General features: G+C 44.4%; 1 protein-coding gene across 2 annotated transcripts in view; it reads right to left on the bottom strand.

Annotated features, from left to right (window-relative positions):
* Positions 1 to 1,409: 1,409 nt before the first annotated feature.
* Positions 1,410 to 22,555, bottom strand: part of ACOT9 (acyl-CoA thioesterase 9) — a 38,397-nt gene continuing 17,251 nt past the window's right edge. For both annotated transcript variants that reach the window (XM_011988013.1, XM_011988014.1), the window contains 10 exons: positions 19,035 to 19,118; positions 18,241 to 18,344; positions 10,657 to 10,730; positions 5,268 to 5,335; positions 4,020 to 4,131; positions 3,182 to 3,272; positions 2,924 to 3,009; positions 2,410 to 2,497; positions 2,111 to 2,261; positions 1,410 to 1,733 (listed from right to left, as the gene is read on the bottom strand). In XM_011988013.1, coding sequence (XP_011843403.1) covers positions 1,621 to 1,733; positions 2,111 to 2,261; positions 2,410 to 2,497; positions 2,924 to 3,009; positions 3,182 to 3,272; positions 4,020 to 4,131; positions 5,268 to 5,335; positions 10,657 to 10,730; positions 18,241 to 18,344; positions 19,035 to 19,118 — 971 coding nt within the window. In that variant the 3' untranslated portion in view covers positions 1,410 to 1,620. The remainder of the gene's footprint in view (positions 1,734 to 2,110; positions 2,262 to 2,409; positions 2,498 to 2,923; positions 3,010 to 3,181; positions 3,273 to 4,019; positions 4,132 to 5,267; positions 5,336 to 10,656; positions 10,731 to 18,240; positions 18,345 to 19,034; positions 19,119 to 22,555) is intronic.

Raw genomic sequence — 22,555 nt, 5'->3', positions numbered from 1 at the left:
GGTTTTGTTTTTTTTGAGATGGAGTCTCGCTCTGTCACCCAGGCTGGAGTGCAGTGGTACAATCTCGGCTCACTGCAAGCTCCGCCTCCCGGGTTCAAGCAATTCTCTGCCTCAGCCTCCCGAGTAGCTGGGATTACAGGCACCCACCACCACGCTCGGTTAATTTTTGTATTTTTAGTAGAAACGGGGTTTCACCATCTTGGCCAGGCTGGTCTTGAACTCCTGACCTCATGATCCATCCACCTCGGCCTCCAAAGTGCTGGGATTACAAGTATAAGCTACCACGCCCTGCCACCTAGGAGGCAGATTAATGGGAATGCCTCCCTTGGGCTTCCTAGGTGACACTGTGATATTAGGTATGACCTCTCTTGCTCTATTCCTTGAAAGCAGTACAGGTACTGGTCAAGAGTGCCCTGGACCCACATTGCCTGATTTTGAATCCCAGCACCTCCACATGTTACACGTCAGACCTCGAGCAAGTTACTTAAGCTCTCTTGTGCTTCAGTTTCCTGAATGGCCTAACCCTAAGAGGGGGTTACAGAACGTGCCTCATAGTGTTGATTGGAAGAAATAAAGGAGCTCAGACCTGCCAAGTGCTGAGGATGGTGCCTACCTAGCACATGGCAATGCTCCATAAATGTAAGCAGCTATTATTATTGTGGTTCCTATTTTTTAAATCAGATATATCCTGCCTAGCCACCAGCAGAATGTGCTAAATAGCTGTCCGGTGAATGAAAGAATGACCAAATGGTCCTGTGTTTTTCCTTATCTAGATCATCTCTACACACCTCCTCATGGTATGGTTTCAGACCCAAATCTTCCCACAAATCTTTACAGATGCAGTCTCTTTTGTTAAATCCCTTCACCCCAACTTTTCATCTACCCTCTGACAACAAAAGTTGGGAAATAGAGGGAAGCAAAGGAATCATGTATGGCTGATGGGATTTAGACAGCACAGAGGAACTGGTTAGATTTAAAGAATGTCATCCAAACACCCTGGCAGGAAACCTTGTATACTGACAGTTGCAACATGTGTAAGAAAAGAATGAATCCAATGGTATCCTCAATTATTTATTTTTCAGACAGAGTCTCATTCTGTCGCCCAGGCTGGAGTGCAGTGGTGCGATCTCAGCTCAATGCAACCTCCACCTCCTGGGTTCAAGCAATTCTCCTGCCTCATCCTCCCAAGTAGCTGGGGCTACAGGCACATGCCACCATATCCGGCTAATTTTTTGTATTTTTAGTAGAGATGGGGTTTCACCATGTTGGCCAGGATGGTCTTGATCTCCTGACCCTCATGATCCACCCGCCTCAGCCTCCCAAAGTGCTGGGATTATAGGAATGAGCCACCGCAACCAGTCTCTCAATTTTTTTTTGTTTGTTTTTTTAGAAGATAGGAGGCAACATGGTAGGTTCATAATTTAAAAATTGTTTTGGAAGTATTTATTGTTTAATAATTCTTTCTCCCCTCAGCCCCATCTGGCCACTCTCTCTTTCTGCTTTTCTGATCATCCTAAAGGCTGAATACATCCTACTCCTGTATGGAGGATAAGATGCAACACTCAAACCAATACACTCGATCAGGTCTTCATTAGATACCACGTCACTGTGGGTGGAGTGCTAGTTTTCAACAAATGTGGTGTTCCTAGGGTTCCAAAGGTAGTCCTTTCTCACGGTCGCTGGGCCACTCATGGAGTTGAAATGCCGCTGCCCATCTAAGTACAACATGGACTCTGAAACACAAGAGAGAACCCTGGAGAAACTTGTAACACCTTAGAAAGCCACCATATAAACACAAGACTACTTGGGAACACTGGGACAGAACAAGATGCATTGTTGGGCCAGGGGTGTGCCACATTCCCAAAGGAGCAGGCCATGACTCCTGTCCCCTTCCTTTGGCTGGATCAGTTTTTGACTACCAGTGGCTGCTTGCCTGCCTGGGGGCCACAGGCATCTTTGGTCTTCAGGGCTGCCAAATCTCAAAAGCAAAATCTCCTAAAGACATGCTCTTGTGCTGACAGGCATCAATACACTTCCTACAATTCAAAAGGAGAAAAATGTCCTTAGAAGTTCTTCCCTTTGTTAGGGACAAGCAATAATCACTACTTACCTCCATATGTTTTGGGGAAAACCAATGGCACTTCTTTTTCTGACATGAACGTGAAATGAAAGACATTGGTGGTTGTATGCTCCTTCTCCTGCAGGGACGCCACTTCACTGTGTACTCTGACTTGAATGTAATTATTCTGAGTAAAGCATACCTAACAGATTATAGACACTATAGTCAGTCAACTGCATTAGGAAGGGGAAAAAGACAGTCATAAGAGAAAACAGTGGCTTTTGGATATAGAAACTTCTAGGCTCAAATGAAAAAAAAAAGTTGTATGTCAACTCTCATCACACACCTACCTGCGAAGAAAGAAAGAGCAATGAGCCAACCTCAACAGGTTTCTGAAACATGATGTCATCTACTGCTACCACAAACGGTCGAGAACCACTATTGGGGGGAAAGACAGAATTTGGGGTATACTACAAAACTCAGATGATCTCAATTTTTTTCCCTAACAACTAGCTGAAGCAAAATAACAATGAATGAAGAATAAACTTAGACAAGGGGGAAAAGATCCTACCAGTGAGGAATGGTAAGAGATGCCATCGTGAGCAGATTAGGGCCAAAATAACTGTATCTTTTCCCTCCTACATATCATCACTGTATTTTCTCAGTGGTTTTTCAAATGTATGAACTTACAAAGTCAGAAACAACCTTCTAAAATGAAGATCAAACTCAGCTGGTATCAGTGTGGTATTCATTTAAAAACATAACATATTCCCACACACACCCAGACTGGTCTGAAATGTTTCATTTCAGTGGGGTGATATAAATTGCTTCTCAGAAGTTAAGACTGCCTTACATATAACTCACCCGAAGCTACAGGCAGTAGCCCACCCAAGTTCATATGCTTTCCTCATAAGGAAACCACCAAAGATCCGATTGAAAATGTTCCGCTCCTACAGGACATAAATAAATATCAATGAATACAAACTTATGGCCACCTTTGTATACAGAACAGAGGAATTAACAATGCCACAGGACAAAGGCCAGTTTAAAGGTGTGTCAATTCTTGGACAAATATCATGAATGGAAGCTATCCTATTCAGATTTCTCACTAAATTATAATACCTGAGGGTGGCAAATTTCCAAACTCTTCAGTTTTGAATTCTCCATCCACACCGCATTAGGGGGCAAAACTCGACTCCGAAAACTTATAGTCCTATACAAATGAATATTTATTAAACCCTGTTAATGCCATGGTTCTCTTGTTGAAAAGTAAAAACATTTGCAAGTCACTCCCAATACACTCAGACAATTGTGGCTCTAAAGAAGGCCAAGGTTTAGGCCAGGCACGGTGGCTCATGCCTGTAATCCCAGCACTTTGGGAGGCCGAGGCTGGCAGATCACCTGAGGTCAGGAGCTTGAGACCAGCCTGGCCAACATGGTGAAACCCCCATCTCTACTAAAAATACAAAAAAAAAAATTAGCTGGGTGTGGTGACAGGCACCCGTAATCCCACCTACTTGGGAGGCTGAGATGGGAGAATTGCTTGAACCCGGGAGGCAGAGGTTGTAGTGAGCCAAGATCATGCCACTGCATTCCAGCCTGGGCGGCAGGGTAAGACTCCGTCTCAAAAAAAAAAAAAAAAAAGATCGGGTGTGGTGGCTCACGCCTGTAATCCCAGCAGTTTGGGAGGCCGAGGCAGGCAGCCTGACCAATGTGGAAAAACCCCATCTCTACTAAAAATACAAAATTAGCCAGGCGTGGAGGTCCATGCCTGTAATCCCAGCCACTCAGAGGCTGAGGCAGGAGAATTGCTTGAACCCAGGAGGCAGAGGTTGTGGTGAGCTGAGATCATGCCATTGCACTCCGGCCTGGGTAGCAAGAAAGAAACTGTGTCTCAAAAAAAAAAAAAAAAAGGCCAAGGTTTAAATGTTTTTCCAACGTGGAATCTCACCATCCTTACTTTGGATCCAGTGTGCTGAGAAACATCTCATGTATGGTGGTCCTCTCCTCAGCGCTGGGGGCCATTTTCAGTAACGACGTGGAACTGAAGGCAATTCTTCTCCCCTTGTTCACTGAAACATGGGAGAATAAGGAGCAATGATCAGGAGGGTCACACTACAGCACAGGGCGTTCTGACCTGGGGTGCCATTCAAAATCTCACTGAAAATTATACACATATCCAAGAGAAAACTGCAGAGGCCACATAAAACTCCCAGTGAGTCTTTGGTTCCACGTGGAAATTATATTGGTTCAGTGTGAGATCACTTGATATCATCCTGATCCAGAGCTCTGACCTGCAGTTATCCCATCAAGATGCATTTCTCACTTCATTAAAACGGAGAAAACAGGCCAGGTGCAGTGGCTCATGCCTGTAATCCCAACACTTTGGGAGGCTGAGGCAGGAGGATCACTTGAGCCCAGGAGTTCAAGACCAGCCTGGGCAACATAGTGAGACCCCTGTCTCTACAAAAAAAAAAAAAATTTAATTAGCCAGGCATGGTGGCATGTGCCTATAGTCCTAGCTACTCGGGAGGCTGAGGTGGTGGATAGCTTGGGCCCAGGAGGTCGAGGCTACAATATAGTTCATTGCAGCCTCAAACTCCTGGACCCAAGCCCAACTCCAGCCTGGGCAACAGAGCAAAAACCCATCTTTTAAAAAAAAAAAAAAAACTGAGATAACAAATTACTTCACTTAGTAAATATTGTCTGATCAATAAAATCATTCAAAGGACTCCAAAGAACAAAGAATAGCATATTTTTAATTTCAATAAATTATTGGTATGAATAAGACATTTGGGTCAGGCACAGTGACTCACGCTTGTAATCCCAACACTTTGGGAGGCCAAGGCAGGCAGATCACAAGGTCAGGAGATCGAGACCATCCTGGCCAACATGGGGAAACCCCATCTCTACTAAAAATACAAAAATTAGCTGGGTGTGGTGGCACACACCTGTAGTCCCAGCTACTCGGGAGGCTGAGGCAGAAGAATCGCTTGAACCCAGGAGGCAGAGGGTGCAGTGAGCCGAGATGGTACCACTGCACTCCACCCTAGCGACACAGAGAGACTCTATCTCAAAAAAAAAACAAACAAACAAACAAAAGACATTTGACTGGTATGAAGAACCCATATAAAATCTTAAATAATCTCTTCTTCAGTGTAATTAATGTGCTTTTCAAATTTATTTTATTATAAACAAATTAATGTACATTCTCCTTGTCTAAAGAGCTCCTCTTCCTCTGGGCTTTCAAGGATGAGTGGATTTACAAATGCCGGCCTAAAAAGAAGAAAAATATATATATAATTTAAGATACGCCATTATCTAATAAAACTTGAAGATGAACTTACTAGTTCATCTAATCACCTACTAGTTTTACTAATCACCTACTAGTTTTAAAGAATCTGCTTTTCATTTTGGGTAGTGCTTACTGCTTGCCTTACACGTGAACGCTGGAACAATTAGGGAAGCCTTACGGTTACAGCCTTAATTGCACACTAGAAACTTCACATTATAAAAAGGATAATGGCAATTGCGAAATGTTTAACCTGATTCTAATCATGAGGAAATAGTCAAATATAGGTTGTAGAACATTCCACAAGAAAACTGGCTTTAGGCCAGGCATGGTGGCTCACGTCTGTAATCCCAGCACTTTGTGAGGCCAAGCTGGGCGGATCACCTGAGGTTGGGAGTTCCAGACCAGCCTGACCAACATGGAGAAACCTGGTTTCTACTAAAAACACAAAATTAAGCCGGGCGTGGTGGCACATGCCTATAATCCCAGTTACTCGGGAGGCTGAGACAGGAGAATTGCTTGAACCTGGGAGGCGGAGGTTGTGGTGAGCCGAGATCGTGCTACTGCACTCCAGCCTGGGCAACAAGAGCGAAACTCTGTCTCAAAAAAAGAAAGAAAAAAAGGGAAAGGAAAACTGGCTTGGACTCTTTAAAAATATCAATTTTTGAAAGACAGCAAATGGCAAAGAGACTATTCAAAAGAAACAGGATAACCAAATGCAATATATAATCCTTGATGGATTGGGTCCTGAATCGGGGAGATAGCTATAAAGGACATTTTAGGGACAACTGGTGAAATCTGAATACGGATCACATATTAAATAATTGTATCACTGTTAAATTTCTCAGATATAATAAAGGCATTGAGGTTATGTAGAAATACCTGGTTCTTAGGAAATAGATGCTGAACTCCTGAATGGGTGAAGCAGTCTCAAACTTACTTTCCAATGATTCATGGGAAAAAATATGTAAATATGTGTATTTATAGAGAGAGGTTAAGAGAATAACGCAAATGTAATACAATTTAGGTGAAAGGCATTTGTTTGTTGCATTATTCTTTCTACTTTTCTGTAAGCATCAAATTTCTTGAAATAAAAAATAAGGGAAAAGGGATAATACTTCACCGTGGTAGAATCCAAAGATTTGATGAAACAACAATGGAAACAAAATAATTGAAACAGGCCGGGGGCAGTGGCTCACACTTGTAATCCCAGCACTTCGGGAGGCCAAGGCAGGTGGATCACCTAAGGTCAGGAGTTCGAGACCAGCCTGGTCAACGCAGTGAAACCCCATGTCTACTAAAAATACAAAAATTAGCTGGGTGTGGTGGTGGGTGCCTGTAATCCCAGCTACTAGGGAGGCTGAGGCAGGAGAATCACTTGAACCCAGGAGGCAGAGGTTGCGGTGAGCCGAGATTGCACCATTGCACTCCAGCCTGGGCAACAAGAGTCAACCTCTGTCTTGAAAACAAAAAAACAAAAGAATTGAAACAACAGCTTGGAAAAGTGACATGCATCAGCTGGGAGTGAAACTTGCAGCAATGGCCTCAGTGCTTGAATACAAGCCCCAGGCCAGTCACTGGCCACAGCAGGTCAGCTGGGGCTGGCAGGAAGGGCTAGAGTAGATGGGTGTTATTCTTCCTTCAGATCACTAAGTGACCAACATATTTTCCTATCTTGATTTGACTTTCCAAGTCAGCTTTCCATGCAGCAGCAAAGATTTTTCACTGCAGACTCCTAAATCAAGTTTCTAATACAAACGAGATTTCCCATAGGCCACTGAACTCTGTCCTGTGCAAAGAGCAATTCCTCCCACCCCAGCTCTACCCATACAATTAGTTTTTCTCAGTTTGGGTGTAACTGTTGTTAGAAACCAATAATTCAATTTAAGAGAAAAAAGATGACGTAAAGTAAGTTGACATCTATATGGTTAAATCTGACTTGAAAATGACCATGAGGCTTTTTTTTGAGGCAGGGTCTTGCTCTGTCGCCCACGCTGGAGTGCAGTGGTACAACCTTGGCTTACTGCAACCTCCGCTTCCTGGGTTAAAGTGATCCTCCCACCTCAGCCTCCCACATCGTCTGGGACTACAGACACATGCTACCACACCTGGCTAATTTTTTGTACTTTTAGTACAGATGGGGATTCGCCATGTTGCCCAGGCTGGTCTCAAACTCCTGGGCTCAAGTGATCTGCCCACCTCGGCCTCCCAAAGTGCCGGGATTACAGGCATGAGCCACCACACCCAGCCTTCATGAGGCTTTTTGTTTGTTTAAAATATATCCTAGCTCTGTCCACTGAAAAGGCCTAGAAACAATAACAAACTAGTAACAATGTACTGTTCTAGTGCCCAGATTTTGAGGTCTAAATACCAGTTCCCACTAAAAGGAACCCCAGAACTACTTGGAGAAATGGATGACACCAGGCCTGAGGCAGGAAATATGTAAGATGAGCCCAAGACATCTTGTGTCAGAGAGCAGGAAGGTATCAAAGAGACAGGTGGAAAGGAGCCAGCTTAGAGGAACTCCCACTGCCCAAAGATGGTACACTTGGAGCATCAAGAGAAACGATGGCTGCGATTTATTGAAATACATAAAACATATTAAAACCATGAATTCATAATGATACTGTTCTGGCAGGACAGTGGCTCACGCCTGTAATCCTAGCACTTTGGGAGGCCGAGGCGAGAAGATCACTTGAGCTCAGGATTTTGAGATCAGTCTGGCCAACATGGCAAAACCCCATCACTACAAAAGGTTTAAAAATTAGCTTGGCAACTACTCAGGAGGCTGAAGCCAAAGAATCGCTTGGACCGGGAGGTGGAGGTTGCAGTGAGCCAAGATTGTGCCACTGCACTCCAGCCTGGGTAACAAGAATGAAACTCCATCTCAAAAAGAAAGAAAGAAAAAAAATTAGCTGGGCATGGTGGTATGCGCCTGTGGTCCCAGCTACTCAGGAGGCTGAAGCAGAAGGATTGCTTGAGCACAGGAGGCCCAGGCTGCAGTGAGCAGTGCTTATGACACTGCACTCCAGCCTGGACAGAAGAGCAAAACCTCATCTCAAAAAAAAAAACTGGGGCTGGGCGTGATGGCTCACGCCTGTTATCTCAGCACTTTGGAATGCCTAGGTGGGCAGATCACTTGAGGTCAGGAGTTTGAGGCCAGCCCGGCCAACATGGTGAAACCCCGTCTCTACTATAAATACAAAGCAAATCAGCCAAGCATAGTGGTGCATGCCTGCAGTCCCAGCTACCCGGGAGGCAGAGGCAGGCGAATCTCTTCAACCCAGGAGACAGAGGCTACAGTGAGCCGAGATCGCGCCACTGCACTCCAGCATGGGTGACCAAGCGAGACTCCATCTCAAAAACACATACACACAGAAAAACAAAACAAAACAAAACAAAAGAAATTTAAAAACATGATACTTTTCTAAAAAGCTAAAAAACTGGGAAAGGCATGTCATCACCAGCTAGTGAACCAACTCCTTATTCTGAAAACATGTAAATAAAAGAATGAAGCATTGATCCTAACTCTCCATTTCAAACCCAATTGCCCTAGTTGTTAAGGGAAAGCTCTTCTTTACAGAATTCCAGCTAAGAAATGTAGAAGGAATGACAAAATTTGAGAATTACTCTAAACCGCCTCATGATAGTAATTAAAGCAATGATCAGCAGTGGACGTCGAAAGCGCTGGAAAAAGACTGATGGGAAACTCAGCTATTTGCAGGATGACAAAGGAAACCCCTGTAGATTGTTGCTGATCAGAAGAGGAAAAACTGAACTTCACAAAAAAGAGATTAGGCTGTAACTGCTTGAACCCCCACACCAATCTTAGCATCACTGTGAGTGGGACAACTTGTACCTCCTGATATGATGCAACATGAGATATGAGATATACAACATCACCTATGTAGTACTCTCGCCAAATATGCTCAACCAAAATCTAATACAAGGCTTTAGATCTAACTTCAGTTTAGAGAAATTACTAGGGATAGAGAAAAACAAGACCAAAAAACCAACCAACCACCATGAGAAAGCAATAAGACAAATCCAGAAAGTGGGACACTATTTAGAACAAATGATCCAGCCTCTCAACGAGTGAATAAGAAGCAATAGGGGAAGACACACCTGTTCTGGATTAAAAAAGATTTAAGAGATTGCACAATTCAGCTGGGCGCGGTGGCTCACGCCTGTAATCTCAACACTTTGGGAGGCTGAGGTGGGTGGATCACTTGAGGTCAGGAGTTCAAGACCAGCCTGGGCAACATGGTGAAACCCACATCTCTACTAAAAATTAGCCAGGCATAGTGGCACACGCCTGTAATCCCAGCTACTCAGGAGGCTGAGGCAGGAGAATCGCTCAAACCCGGGAGGCGGAAGTTGCAGTGAATCGAGATCCCGCCATTGCACTCCAGCCTGGGCAACAAGAGCAAAATTCCATCTAAAAAAAAAAGGATAATATTCTCTTAAGTAACTACATTATTATTGTCATGCCTAACAAAAATAGTAAGTCCTTAATATATTCTAATATTAATTCATATCCAGTTTTCTCCAAATATATTTTGAATGATTTGTTCAAATCAGGATCCAAATATGGTCCACATATTACATTTGATTTTTATGCCTGTAAGTCTGTTTTTTTGTTTTTTTTTTTTTTGGTAACAGCTTTATTGAGGTATAATTTGCATACCACACAATTCACCCATTGAAAGTGTACAATTTAATGGTTTTTAGTGTATTCACAGAATTGTGCAACATCTCTTTTTGTTGTTGTTGTTTTGAGGTAGAGTCTCGCTCTGTCGCCCAGGCTGGAGTGCAATGGTGCAATCTCGGCTCACTGCAACTTCCACCTCCCGGATTCAAATGATTCTCGTGCCTCAGCCTCCCCAGTAGCTGGGATCATAGGCGCGTGCCGCCACGCCCCGCTGATTTTTGTGTTTTTAGTAGAGGTGGAGTTTCACCATGTTGGCCAGGCTGATCTCAAACTCCTGACCTCAAGTGATCCACCAGCCTTGGCCTCCCAAAGTGCTGGGATTACAGGCATGAGCTACCTCGCCTGGCCTGAGAATATTCTTATTTTTTAAAAGATGCCTAAAGTATTTAAGAGTGAAATGTCATTATGTCTGGGATTTGCCTTAAAATATAAATTTTCTTTAAACAACAGATGAAACAAGAATGGCCAAAATATTGCAATTAAAACTGTAAAGTCCAAATGACAGGTATATGGACATTCATTATAATCTTCTCTCTAGGTTTATGTATCTTTGAAATTCTTCAAAATAAAGAATTATGAAAAAATAGCAATTACCCTTTATTTTCAGAATCACGAGCCACCATTACAAATGTTGCATCCAAAACAGGACAAAATTCATCACCATGTAACTAAAGAACAAAGGAAAGAAAATGTACATATGAGAAATAGATTGATCAGGAAGACCTGTCACGACTCTAACAGACAGTATGTATGTGGGCAGGGCGCAGTCGCTCACGCCTATAATTCCAGCACTTTGGGAGGCCAAGGTGGGAGATCCCTTGAGGCCAGGAGTTTGAGACCAGCCTGGTCAATATGGCAAAACCCCGTCTCTACTAAATAATACAGAAATTAGCAGTGTGTGGTGGCACATGCCTCTAATCCCAGCTACTCAGGAGACTGAGGCATGAGAACGGCTTGAACCCAGGAGACCAAGGTTGCAGTGAGCCGAGATTGCAGGCCTCCGTCTCAAAAAAAAAAAAAAAAAAAAGGAAAAGAAAAGAAAAGAGAGGGAGAGAGAAAGCCTGAAACTGGAAAAAGAGGAGAAGCACGCTCATTAACCATCATCTGCTAAGGGCCTACCCTGAGCCAGGCACAGCACTAGGCTCTGGGAATGGCAGGATGACATAGGAGCCTGTGGCCTAGCAGAGGAGAAAAGAACCTCAAAGCTCAAACAGGGGTCTGGGCATGGTACCTCACACCTATAATCCCAGCATTTTGAGAGGCCTAGATGGGAAGATCGCCTGAGACCAGGAGTGCAAGACCAACCTAGGCAACATAGCGAGACCTGGTCTCTAACTAAAAATAAAAATTAAAAATTAGCCAGGCATGGTGGTGCATGCCTGTAGTACCAGCTAGTTGGGAAGCTGAGGCAGGAGGATCCCTTGAGCCCAGGAGTTCGAGGATGCACTGAGCTATGATCACGCCCCTGCATTGTAGCCCGGGTGACAGAAAACATCCCATCTCCAAAACAAAACAAACAAAATGCAAACAGTACACTGCGTGAGATGGGCTGCTGGCATGGAGTTTGGAACTGTGCAAGACTGGGACCCAAAGGCAAGGGTCATAGAGGGTATCATAAGCGTTTAATTTGCCTGCTTCCCTCAGAATCTGAGCTTCTTGCAGGGCGTACCTGTCCTCCTGATGGCACACCTACCCAAGCGGACCTCCCATCATGCTCACAAACACTAGTATGTTCCAGGGAACTGCAGTGTGCCAACCACTAGCACATGTTTATGCCTCCGTAGCTGGGCACAGGAGCTCCCAAAAAGAGGTAAAATCAAAGATGATTATGTGGGTTAAGTTAAATGCAGGTAGAGTATCTCTAATCCAAAAATAAAAAATACTCCAAAATCCAAAACTTTTCAAGCACTGACATGACACTCAAAGGAAATGCTCATTGGAGGAGCATTTCAAGATTTTGAACTCTGGGATTAGCAATGCTCGACCAGTAAATACAAATATTCTGAAATCAGAAACACTTCTGGTCCCAGGCATTTCAGATAAGGAATACTCAACCTGTATTTACAATGCACAGGCCTCTGAGGTTTTAAGATGTTTCTTCCCCGCCCCCACCCCATCCCCAGGAAGAGGGTCTCACTCTGTCACCCAGGTTGGAGTACAGTGGCGCGATCATGTCTCACTGCAGTCTCGACCTCATGGGCTCAAGTAATCCTCCCGCTTCAGCCTCCTGAGTAGCTGACACCACAGGCGTGCACCACCACACCCAGCTAATTTTTGTAGAGATGGGGTTTTGCCATGTTACCCAGGCTGGTCTTGACCTCCTGCACTCAAGCAATCTGCCAGCCTCAGCCTCCCAAAATGCTGGGATTACAGGTATGAGCCACCATGCCTGGGCCTTAAGATGTTTCTTTATCCCCTAGAAGTCTGTACTTCCAGGAAAGTCATACCATAAAGTAATGACAGAAGCTATTTATAACCTGAGAGTATATTCGGTTCCCTCCTCAACAAATGATACAAGCCTCATCACTACTACCTACTCAGGCCCTTATCACCTTCCCCTTCATTTTTGGGACCGTTTTCCCCATTTTCTTTTTGCTTTGCCCTGTTCAAACCTTTCAATAGTTCCTCTTTTCTTCCACCAGCACCTGGGCTAATCCTGTTAGCGTGGCATATAAAGCCCTCCACAACAGAGCCTAGGATTCTTCTCCAGTTGTTCACCAAATACTGTGCTCATACCTGCACCTTGTTCTCTAGCCATAGCTAACTAACAACCGAGAGGTCCTGGCATAGAGCAGGCTATTGACTGCCTCCTGTCTATATCTTTACCTGATGCCTTCCTTAGCAGCCTCATTCTTCATGACACTCCTCCCCTCCCCCATCCCTATTCCCCAGATTTTCTTTCCCTCCTTCATTCAGCCCCCTTAATAGAAAGAGTCCTCTCTTGACAGTGGTTCTCAATGTAAGAGAAGTAGATATCACTCTAATAGCGGGGCATTTGAAAAATACAGAGTGGTTTTGGTTGTCACATAACTTGGGGGGGCATTACTGTGGAGAGGGGTAACCAGGGAGCTAAATCCCTCATAACGCAGGGGACAGGCCTACAGAACAATGAATGCTTCCACCAGAAATGCCAACAGTGTCCCTGTTGAAAAATAATACATAACAATATACTACATGATAATCATTTGTTTATGTGGCTGTCTCCCTACTGCACCGTGAGCTCCTGGAGGACAAAGACCATTTTCCTCCAGTTATACCCCTAGTATTTAGCACAAAGACTGGCAGATAGCAGATACCTGATCAGCATTTGCCAATGAATGAAGGAGGCAGGTTCTAGGCACTACTAGAATATCAACTCCAAGAGAATGGAACTTTATCTGTTTTGCTCACTGCTGTATGTCTAGCACACGACAGGCACTCAATAAATGATTGCTAAATGAATGTGAAATGAATGGATGTCAGGAAGTGAGCTAGGTGACTCAAACCCAGGTCCTATCGTTGAGGAGTAGAGTCCACAGTGGAAGAGAAAAGAATGTTCATGCACAGCTCTGTAGGAGACTAGCAGGTGCCAGGAGAGTGAGTCAGAGAGATGGTATTAAGGAAGGAGGCCTGGGGAAGGAACAGGTGTTACATGATGGGAGAATAAGGAAAGGGATTGAGCATGAAGTTATCCTGGAGCACAGGGAGAATGTGGATACAAAGCCAGAGCACGAGAATTTCAGGCAAAGGAAAAAGCACCAGCAATGATCCTCATTCACTCACTCCCAGCTGAATATCCCTTATCCCAAATGCTTGGGGCCAGAAGCGTTCTGTATTTCAGACTATTTTGGAGTTTTGGATTTGGAATGTTTGCATTCAATACTCACAGGTTGAACATTCCAAACCCAACGAGCATTTCCTTTGGGCATCATGTCAGTGCTCAAAAAGTCAGATTTTGGAGCATTTCAGATTTCAGAGTTGCAATGTTCAACCTATATGTAAATTATGGTTTACTATCATGAACACTCACTAGTGCCAAGCACTAGAACGCAAAGATGAATAACTCCCTATTCTTACGATGCTTGAAGGCCAGTGGTGAGCATTAAGAAGGTATATAAAAGATAAGTCAAAGGGAATATAGTTGGAAACATAGGCTGGGGCTAGTTTATGAAGCCCCTTGGGTCCTAATTAATCAAAGGAGTTTTGTTTTTTGTTTGAGATGGGGTCTCACTCTGTCACCCAGGTTGGAGTACAGTGGCACAATCTCAGCTCACTGCAACCTCCAACTCCCAGCCTCAAGTGATCCTCCCACCTTAGCCTCCCAAGTGGCTGGGATCACAGGTGCATGCCACCACACCGGCTAATTTTTTGTACTTTTTTTTTTTTTTTTGAGATGGAGTCTCGCTCTGTCGCCGAGGCTGGAATGCAGTGGCACGATCTCGGCTCACTGAAACCTCCGCCTCCCTGGTTCAAGTGATTCTTCTGCCTCAGCCTCCCTAGTAGCTGAGACTACAGGCACGTGCCACCACCCCCAGCTAATTTTTGTATTTTTAATAGAGATGGGGTTTCACCATATTGGCCAGGCTGGTCTCAAACTCCTGACCTCATGATTCGCCTGCCTTGGACTCCCAAAGTGTTGGAATTACAGGCATGAGCCACCATGCCCAGCCAATTTTTTGTACTTTTTGTAGAGATAGGATTTCACCATGTTGCTCAGGCTGGTCTTGAACTCCTGAGCTCAAGAGATCCACCTGCCTCGGCCTCCCAAAGTCCTGGGATTGGAGCCGTAAGCCGCTGTGCCTGGGCCAGTCAAAGGGGTTTAGACTTTAATCCACAGATAATGAATGGTCACTGAAGGTTTCTGAGAAGGGAAGTGACCTGATTCAAGATCAGCTTTGGAAGACTTACGCGGTAAAAATGCATGAAATTAACAGGGAGAGGCCAGGCTAGAGAAAGTCAGGTTAATTAAAAGACCGTTAAGGCACTCACATAAGAGGCAGTGAGGACCTGAATAAAACACAGGGCCAAAAGGATGTGGGGAGAAAGAATTCTGGTGAGTTGCTGTGGGTGATGAATTTGCAAGACCTGGCAAAAGGCTGCATGGGAAAGGGAAAAATTAAAGCTGTCACAAAGGTCTGGAGCTGGAGGAAACAGGAGGCTGGCAAAGGGGAGACTGGAGCAGGATGAGAACTGGAGCCGTTCATTTTGGAACGTACTGTTTATTGGAACTTGAGGTAGCAACAGCACGTCTAGGTGAAGAAATTAAGGAGCACTCAGAAAAGTGGGTATGAAGGTCAAGCCCAAAATAGAAATTTGAGGCCACCTCAACAGTATTTATAATAAATTAATATTATTGCCAGGCTGGGGGCGGTGGCCCACGCCTGTAATCCCAGCACTTTGGGAGGCCGAGGCGGGCAGATCACTTGAGGTCAGGAGTTCGAGACCAGCCTGGCCAACATGGTGAAACCCTGTCTCTATAAAAAATACAAAAACTAGCCAGGCATGGTGGTGTGCACTTGCAATCCCAGCTACTAGGGAGGCTGAGACAGAAGAATTGCTTGAACCCGGGAGGCAGAGGCTGCAGTGAGCCGAGATCATGCCACTGCACTCCAGCCTGCGTGACAGAACGAGACCCTGTCTCAAAAAAAAAAAAAAATTTCCAACAGTGGTTACTGTGTAATCGGCACTGTAGCAAGTACTTCACATGAATGGGTTTTTTCCAATTTCCCTTTCCACAACCACGTAAGGTGGTGCTCTGTTACTAGTTTCATGTTACATTGGAGAACACAGAGGCTCAGAGAGGTGGTTTCCCCACAGCCACATGACTAGGAGGCAGCAGCGCTGGGATTAGAACTTAAATCTATGCAAACCAGAGGTAGAGTGCTTATCCCCACATCACTTCTCTGCAATAAAAAAGATCACTCGAGTTGTAAGTGATTAGTCAAACAGCCAGTGAAGAATGCAAATTTAAAACAAAAGTGTTTACTTGTCTGACACTGATTTCCACTGGTTCGCTCTCAATAATTCCTATATCAGTTTTTCAAACTATTTGTCCAAGATTCAAATTGTCAAGATTCCCTAAAAGGCAGGTCCTGTGCCAGGAATCTGCTGTGCATGGCACGGCACTGAGCAGACTAGGAATTAACCAAGAATTTTTATTTTTTTTTTTTGAAATGGAGTCTCGCTCTGTTGCCCAGACTGGAGTGCAGTGGCGCGATCTCGGCTCACTGCAAGCTCTGCCTCCCAGGTTCACGCCATCCTCCTGCTTCAGTCTCCCAAGTAGCTGGGACTACAGGCGCCCGCCACCACACCCAGCTAACTTTTTTGTATTTTTAGTAGAGACTGGGTTTCACTATGTTAGCCAGGATGGTCTCGATATCCTGACCTCGTGATCCGCCCACCTCGGCCTCCCAAAGTACTGGGATTACAGGCATGAGCCACCGTGCCTGGCCAATCATTCTTAAATAAGTTTTCCACAACGAAATCTTGGACATACACTAAATCATTTTATTTCTGTGTTGTTATCCTCTTTGAGGTACTTTTTCTTGCCAAATTTCTTCATTTGTTTGTAATAGCTATTCTGAGTTTTACTCATCAGATGAGCTGTTCCTAACTACTGTAATAGCTCAAATGACTGTTAAGGGTCCAATTGTGTCCCCCAAAAAGACACGTGGAAATCCTAACCCCCGTAACTGTGAACGTGACTGTATTTGGAAATAGGGTAGTTGCAGACATAATTAGGTAAAATGAGGTCATGCTGGAGTAGGGTGGGCCCTTAGCCCAGTATAATTAGCGGCATCCTGACAAGAGACACCAGAGAGACAGACACACGAGAGAACACCATGTGATGGCGGAGGCAGAGACTGAATGAAGTGCTACAGCTGGAAGTCAAGGAACACCAGGGATTGCCAGCAAACCACCAGAAGCAAGAAACAGACAAGGAAGGTTTCTCTCTTACAGGTTTTAGAGGGAGCATGACTCTGCTGACACCCTGATTTTGGATTAGTAGCCTCCAAACTGTGAGTCAATAAATTTTCTGGTTTTATGCCACCAGTTTATGGTACTTTGTGGTACCACTGCCCCTTAGAATCCACACAGGATTGGTTCCAGAACTCCCCACCACCACCCGCCAATATCAAAATCCACAGATGCTCAACTCCCCTATATAAGATGGTGTCGTATTTACATAAAACCTATGCACCTCCTCCTGTATACTTTAAATCATCTCTGGATTACTTACAATACCTAATACAATATAAATGCCATATAGATAGCTGTTTGAAGGCCAGCCATGGTGGCTCATGCCTGTAATCCCAGCACTTTGGGAGGCTAAGGTGGGAGGATCACATGAGACCGGAAGTTCAAGACCAGCCTGGGCAACATGGCGAAACTCCATCTCTATTTCTCTATTTTTAATTTTTTTTCTTTTTTTGAGATGAGTCTCACTCTGTCACCCAGGCTGGAGTGCAGTGGCGTAATCTCGGCTCACTACAACCTCCACCTCCTGGGTTCAAGCGGTTCTCGTCCCTCAGCCTCCTAAGTAGCTGGGATTACAGGCGTGCACCAACATGCCTGGCTGATTTTTGTATTTTTTAAATAGAGACAGGGTTTCACCATGTTGGCCAGGCTGGTCTCAAACTCCTGGCCTCAAGTGATCTGCCCACCTCAGCCTCCCAAAGTGGTGGGATTACAGGCGTGAGCCACTGCACCCAGCCCCATCTCTATTTTTTTAAAAAAACAGTTGTTATACTGTATTGTGTTTTATTTATATTATTTTTCATTGTTTTTTTCCAAACATTTTCAATCCATGGTTGGTTGAACCTGTGGACGTGAAACCTACAGACACAGAGGGCCAACTGTACAGCAATCCTGGGAAATGAATACAGTAATCAATTCCATTCACTCCTACCGTAACACAGACTTCTGTGAAATAATCCTGGGCAGAACCAGAAATAAACACCTTAACGTGGAGCTGTATATGATTAGAAAGTAATAAATACTAAACATAAACACCAAATAGTACTTCAAGCTTTGTCCACAAGGAGGATATTAATAACCCACCATCCGTATGACATGAGCTTTCAACTGTTTTTCTAGAAGCAGTAAGCGACATACCTGTACATAGGTGAATAAGCTTTTCCTGCATGGAGACTAGCTGGTTTTATGTAAACAGTGGACAATCTTCAGGCGCATATTTACCTGGAACATTTGCATCTTCACTTCCATGGATGTCTTCCCGACCCAGCTAACATGGCCACTGAACTTAATGTCCTGTTCTGGGCTCAAGCTCTTCTTACACATATCTGCAAAACAGAAGTTAATCGGGGTCCAAATCATACCAAAAATGTTCTGTTCTGTAAATATGCACAATTAGAAATTATGGCTAATTCCACTACATTTCTTTTTTGTCTTCAAAACTAAAATAACTTTTTTGACACGCCGAAGAAATCTACATGTGTTTTTGAAAAACATAGAAAAAGCAAAGAATATAAAAAATAAAACTGGAATCATGCAAAATCCACTTAATTATAATAAATATCTTGGTATATAGCATTCTAGACATTTTCATATGCATATGTACATTAAAATTCCCCATAAAGGGCCGGGTGCGGTGGCTCATGCCTGTAACCCCAGCACTTTGGGAGGCCAAGGCAGGTGGATCACCTGAGGTCAGGAGTTTGAGACCAGCCTGTCCGACATGGTGTAATCCCGTCTCTACTAAAAATACAAAAATCAGCTGGGCGAGGTGGCACACGCCTGTAATCCCAGCTACTCGGGAGGCTGAGGCAGGAGGATTGCTTGAACCTGGGAGGAGAAGGTTGCAGTAAGCCGAGATCGTGCCATTGCACTCCAGCCTGGGTGACAAGAACAAAACTCCGTCTCAAAAAGAAAAAAAAAAAAATTCCCATAAAAGGAGAGGACTTCCTGTAATCTCAATAATATCTTGCAATTACTAAGAATTCTAAGTATGCATAGAAAATGATATCACTTACCAATCTTATCCACCAGGGCTGTAACTATCGATAAAGGAGACATCTTGGCTGAATGGATTTTGTTGTGCATGTAACAAGTAAGAACTGCAGGAAAACAGGAGTGTACCAAATTTTTAAAAGGCAGAATTATTTCCCAACATTTCAAATTTACTCCCTGGAATCCATTAAAAGTCTTGTCTCCTTTTGAAGACCCAGCCCCCAATATTCCATTGATCATCTTATCCTAGGACCAAACACTTTTATAAATTGAAGGATTTGGGAGATCCTCCAATCTGACTGCCCCCTCAATTTTAAGATTTGGTGAAGAAATCAAAGCCCGAAGCAAGCCCAGACCCACCAGGCAGCTTGTTACTACTCCACAGAGACTCAGTGCCAAAATCAGAATAGGAACTCAGCACATGAGTCTGACAGTATCAAACATCTTCAGGAAACAGAAACAAATCACAAGGACTTGGCTACCTGTTTTCTCCCTGGCTCTGTCCTAATTAATCATGAAACAATTATTTCACTCAGTTATCCCTCCTTCCCCATAACACCCTTGGCTCCTATGCCACCCTGTGGTTATCTCTATACTTTCCATATTTTAACAAGCATTTATATGTGCCAAGCATGGTTCATGCACCTTACAGATATCAACTCATTTAAAGTTGTATAATTATATGTTGGGCCGGGCGCGGTGGCTCAGCCTGTAATCCCAGCACTTTGGGAGGCGGAGGCAGGTGGATCACGAGGTCAAGAGATTGAGACCATCCTGGCCAACATGATGAAACCCCGTCTCTACTAAAAATACAAAAATTAGCCGGGCGTGGTGGCGTCCCAGTTACTCAGGAGGCTGAGGCAGAAGAATCACTTGAACCCAGGAGGCAGAAGTTGCAGTGAGCCGAGATTGCACCACTGCACTCCAGCCTGGCAACAGAGTGAGACTGTCTCAAAATTAAAAAAAAAAAAAAAATGTATAATTATATGTTGATTGGCTCCCTGCTTCCCCAATGATCCATTCAAATTTGTATCACAAACTCTCAGGACAAGATATGTGGCTCAATAAGTATTTGTTGAGTAACTGTAAATCCTTCCATCTATGCACCTACTAAAGGACGCACTGGGGGAATGACAGGCTAAAGGCAATAAACTCCATTTAAAAGTCTTTGTCCAGCAATCAGATGGCTCCAACCTATGGCAACAGGAGTAGAAATGAAAAGACTATGAGTTAAGAAGAAGATAAACCTGACAAGACTTGAATAAATTCAGTTTTCTAGCTTGGATAGGTAAGCATGGTGTACTAGTCACTGAAAAAGAGAACACAGACTGGGTACAGTGGCTCATGCCTGTAATCCCAACACTTTGAGAGGCCAAGGCAGGAGGATCACTTGAGCCTAGGAGTTCAAGACCAGCCCAGGCAACACAGCAGAGACTCCATCTCTACCAAGAACACAAAAGTTAGACAGGTGTGGTGGCACATGCCTGTTGTCCCAACTACTCAGGAGACAGGTGAGAGGATTGCCTGAGCCCAGAAGGTCAAGGCTGTAGTTAGCCATGATCATGCTGCTACACTCCAGCCTGAACAACAGAGTAAGGCTCTGTCTCAAAATAAAAAGAGAATATAGGAAGAAAAGAATGGGCCATTTTCAATGTGTTGAATTTGAAGAGCCTATGGCACATCCAAATGAAGGTATTGGGCAGGGCACAGTTGTTCACACCTGTAATCCTAGGGCTTTGGAAGGCCATAGCAGAAGGATCACGTGAGCCCAGAGTTTGAGACCAGCCTGGGCAACAGAGTGAGACCCCTGTCTCTACAAAAAACTTTACAAATTAAGCCAGGCATGGTGGCTCAAGCCTGTAATCCCAGCACTTTGGAAGACAGAGGTAGATGGACCACCTGAGCCCAGAAGTTCCAGACCAGCCCAGGCAACATGGTGAGATCCCGTCTCTACAGTAAAATACAAAAATTAGCCAGGCATGGTGGCATGTGCCTGTGGTCCCAGCTACTTGAGAGGCTGAGATGGGAGGATGCTTGAGCCTGAGATGTGGAGGATACAGTGAGCTGTGACCGTACCATTGGACTCCATCCTGGGTGACAGAGTGAGACCCTATTCCAAAACAAAACAAAACAAAACAAATTAGCCAGGCATGGTGCAGTGTGCCTATAGTCCCAGTTACTCAGGAGGCTGAGGCAGAAGGAACACTTGAGCCTACAAGTTCAAGGTTGCAGTAGGCTATGATTTTACCACTGCACTACAGTCTGGGCAACAGAGCGAGACTGTCTCTAAAAAAGAAAAATAAATCTAGTAGCTAAGAGGAAAAACTGATTGAAACTCAGAAAAACAGGCCAGAAAATGTAGCTTCGTAAGTATTCAGCACACTAATAGCAACTGAAACACTGGGAGTAGATGGGTTTATAGAGAATCTGCAATGTCAACCCAAAAAAGGGCAGAAGGGAAGGGTAGAGAAGAGACGGAGGAAAACGTAATATAAATGTAGTTTTTACCACTGATCGATACACTTAAAAATGATAAAGATGGGCCAGGTGCGGTGGCTCACACCTGTAATCCCAGCACTTTGGGAGGCCGAGGTGGGGGGATCACCTGAGGTCACGAGTTTGAGACCAGCCTGGCCAACATGGCAAAACCCCATCTCTACTAAAAATACAAAAATTAGCCAGGCGTTGTGGCAGATGCCTGTAATCCCAGCTACTTGGAAGACTGAGGCAGGAGAATTGCTTGAACTCGAGAGGCGGAGGTTGCAGTGAGCCGAGATGGTGCCACTGCACTCCAGCCTGGGGGGTGACAGAGCAAGACTCTGTCTCAAAAAAATAAAATAGAAAATAAAAAATAAAGATGGTAAATTTTATATTTTAACCTCAACTTAAAAAATAGTGCTGGGCTCAGTGGCTCACGCCTGTAATCCCAACACTTTGGGAGGCCAAAGTGGGAATATCCCTTGAGTCCAGGAGTTTGGGACCAGCCTGGGCAACATGGCAGACCTTGTCTCTACTAAAAATCAAAAAAATTAGCCGGGCATGGTGGTGTGCACCCGTAGTCCCAGCCACTCAGGAGGCTAAGGCAGGAGGACTGCTTGAGCCAGGAGGTCGAAGCTACAGTGAGCTGTGATCACGCCACTGCACTCCAGCCTGGGTGACAGAGTGAAACTCTGTCTCAAAAACTACATAAATAACTTTAAAAGATTTAACTATTTTCATTGTTAAATTTTAAAATGCCTTAAAATTTAATTAATATGAACAAATTATAAAATTCAAAAGGCCGGGCGCGGTGGCTCATGCCTGTAATCCCAGCACTTTGGGAGGCCAAGGCAAGTGGATCACCTGAGGTCAGGTGTTCGAGACCAGCCTGACCAACATGGTGAAACCCCGTCTCTACTAAAGATACAAAAAATTGGCCAGGCGCGGTGGCTCAAGCCTGTAATTCCAGCACTTTGGGAGGCCGAGACGGGCAGATCACGAGGTCAGGAGATCGAGACCATCCTGGCTAACACGGTGAAACCCCGTCTCTACTAAAAATACAAAA

Source organism: Mandrillus leucophaeus, unplaced genomic scaffold (assembly GCF_000951045.1).
Source record: "Mandrillus leucophaeus isolate KB7577 unplaced genomic scaffold, Mleu.le_1.0 Scaffold321, whole genome shotgun sequence".
Taxonomy (NCBI): domain Eukaryota; kingdom Metazoa; phylum Chordata; class Mammalia; order Primates; family Cercopithecidae; genus Mandrillus; species Mandrillus leucophaeus.
Note: the sequence above shows the minus strand (reverse complement) of the source record. Positions and strands in the feature narration are given on the sequence as shown.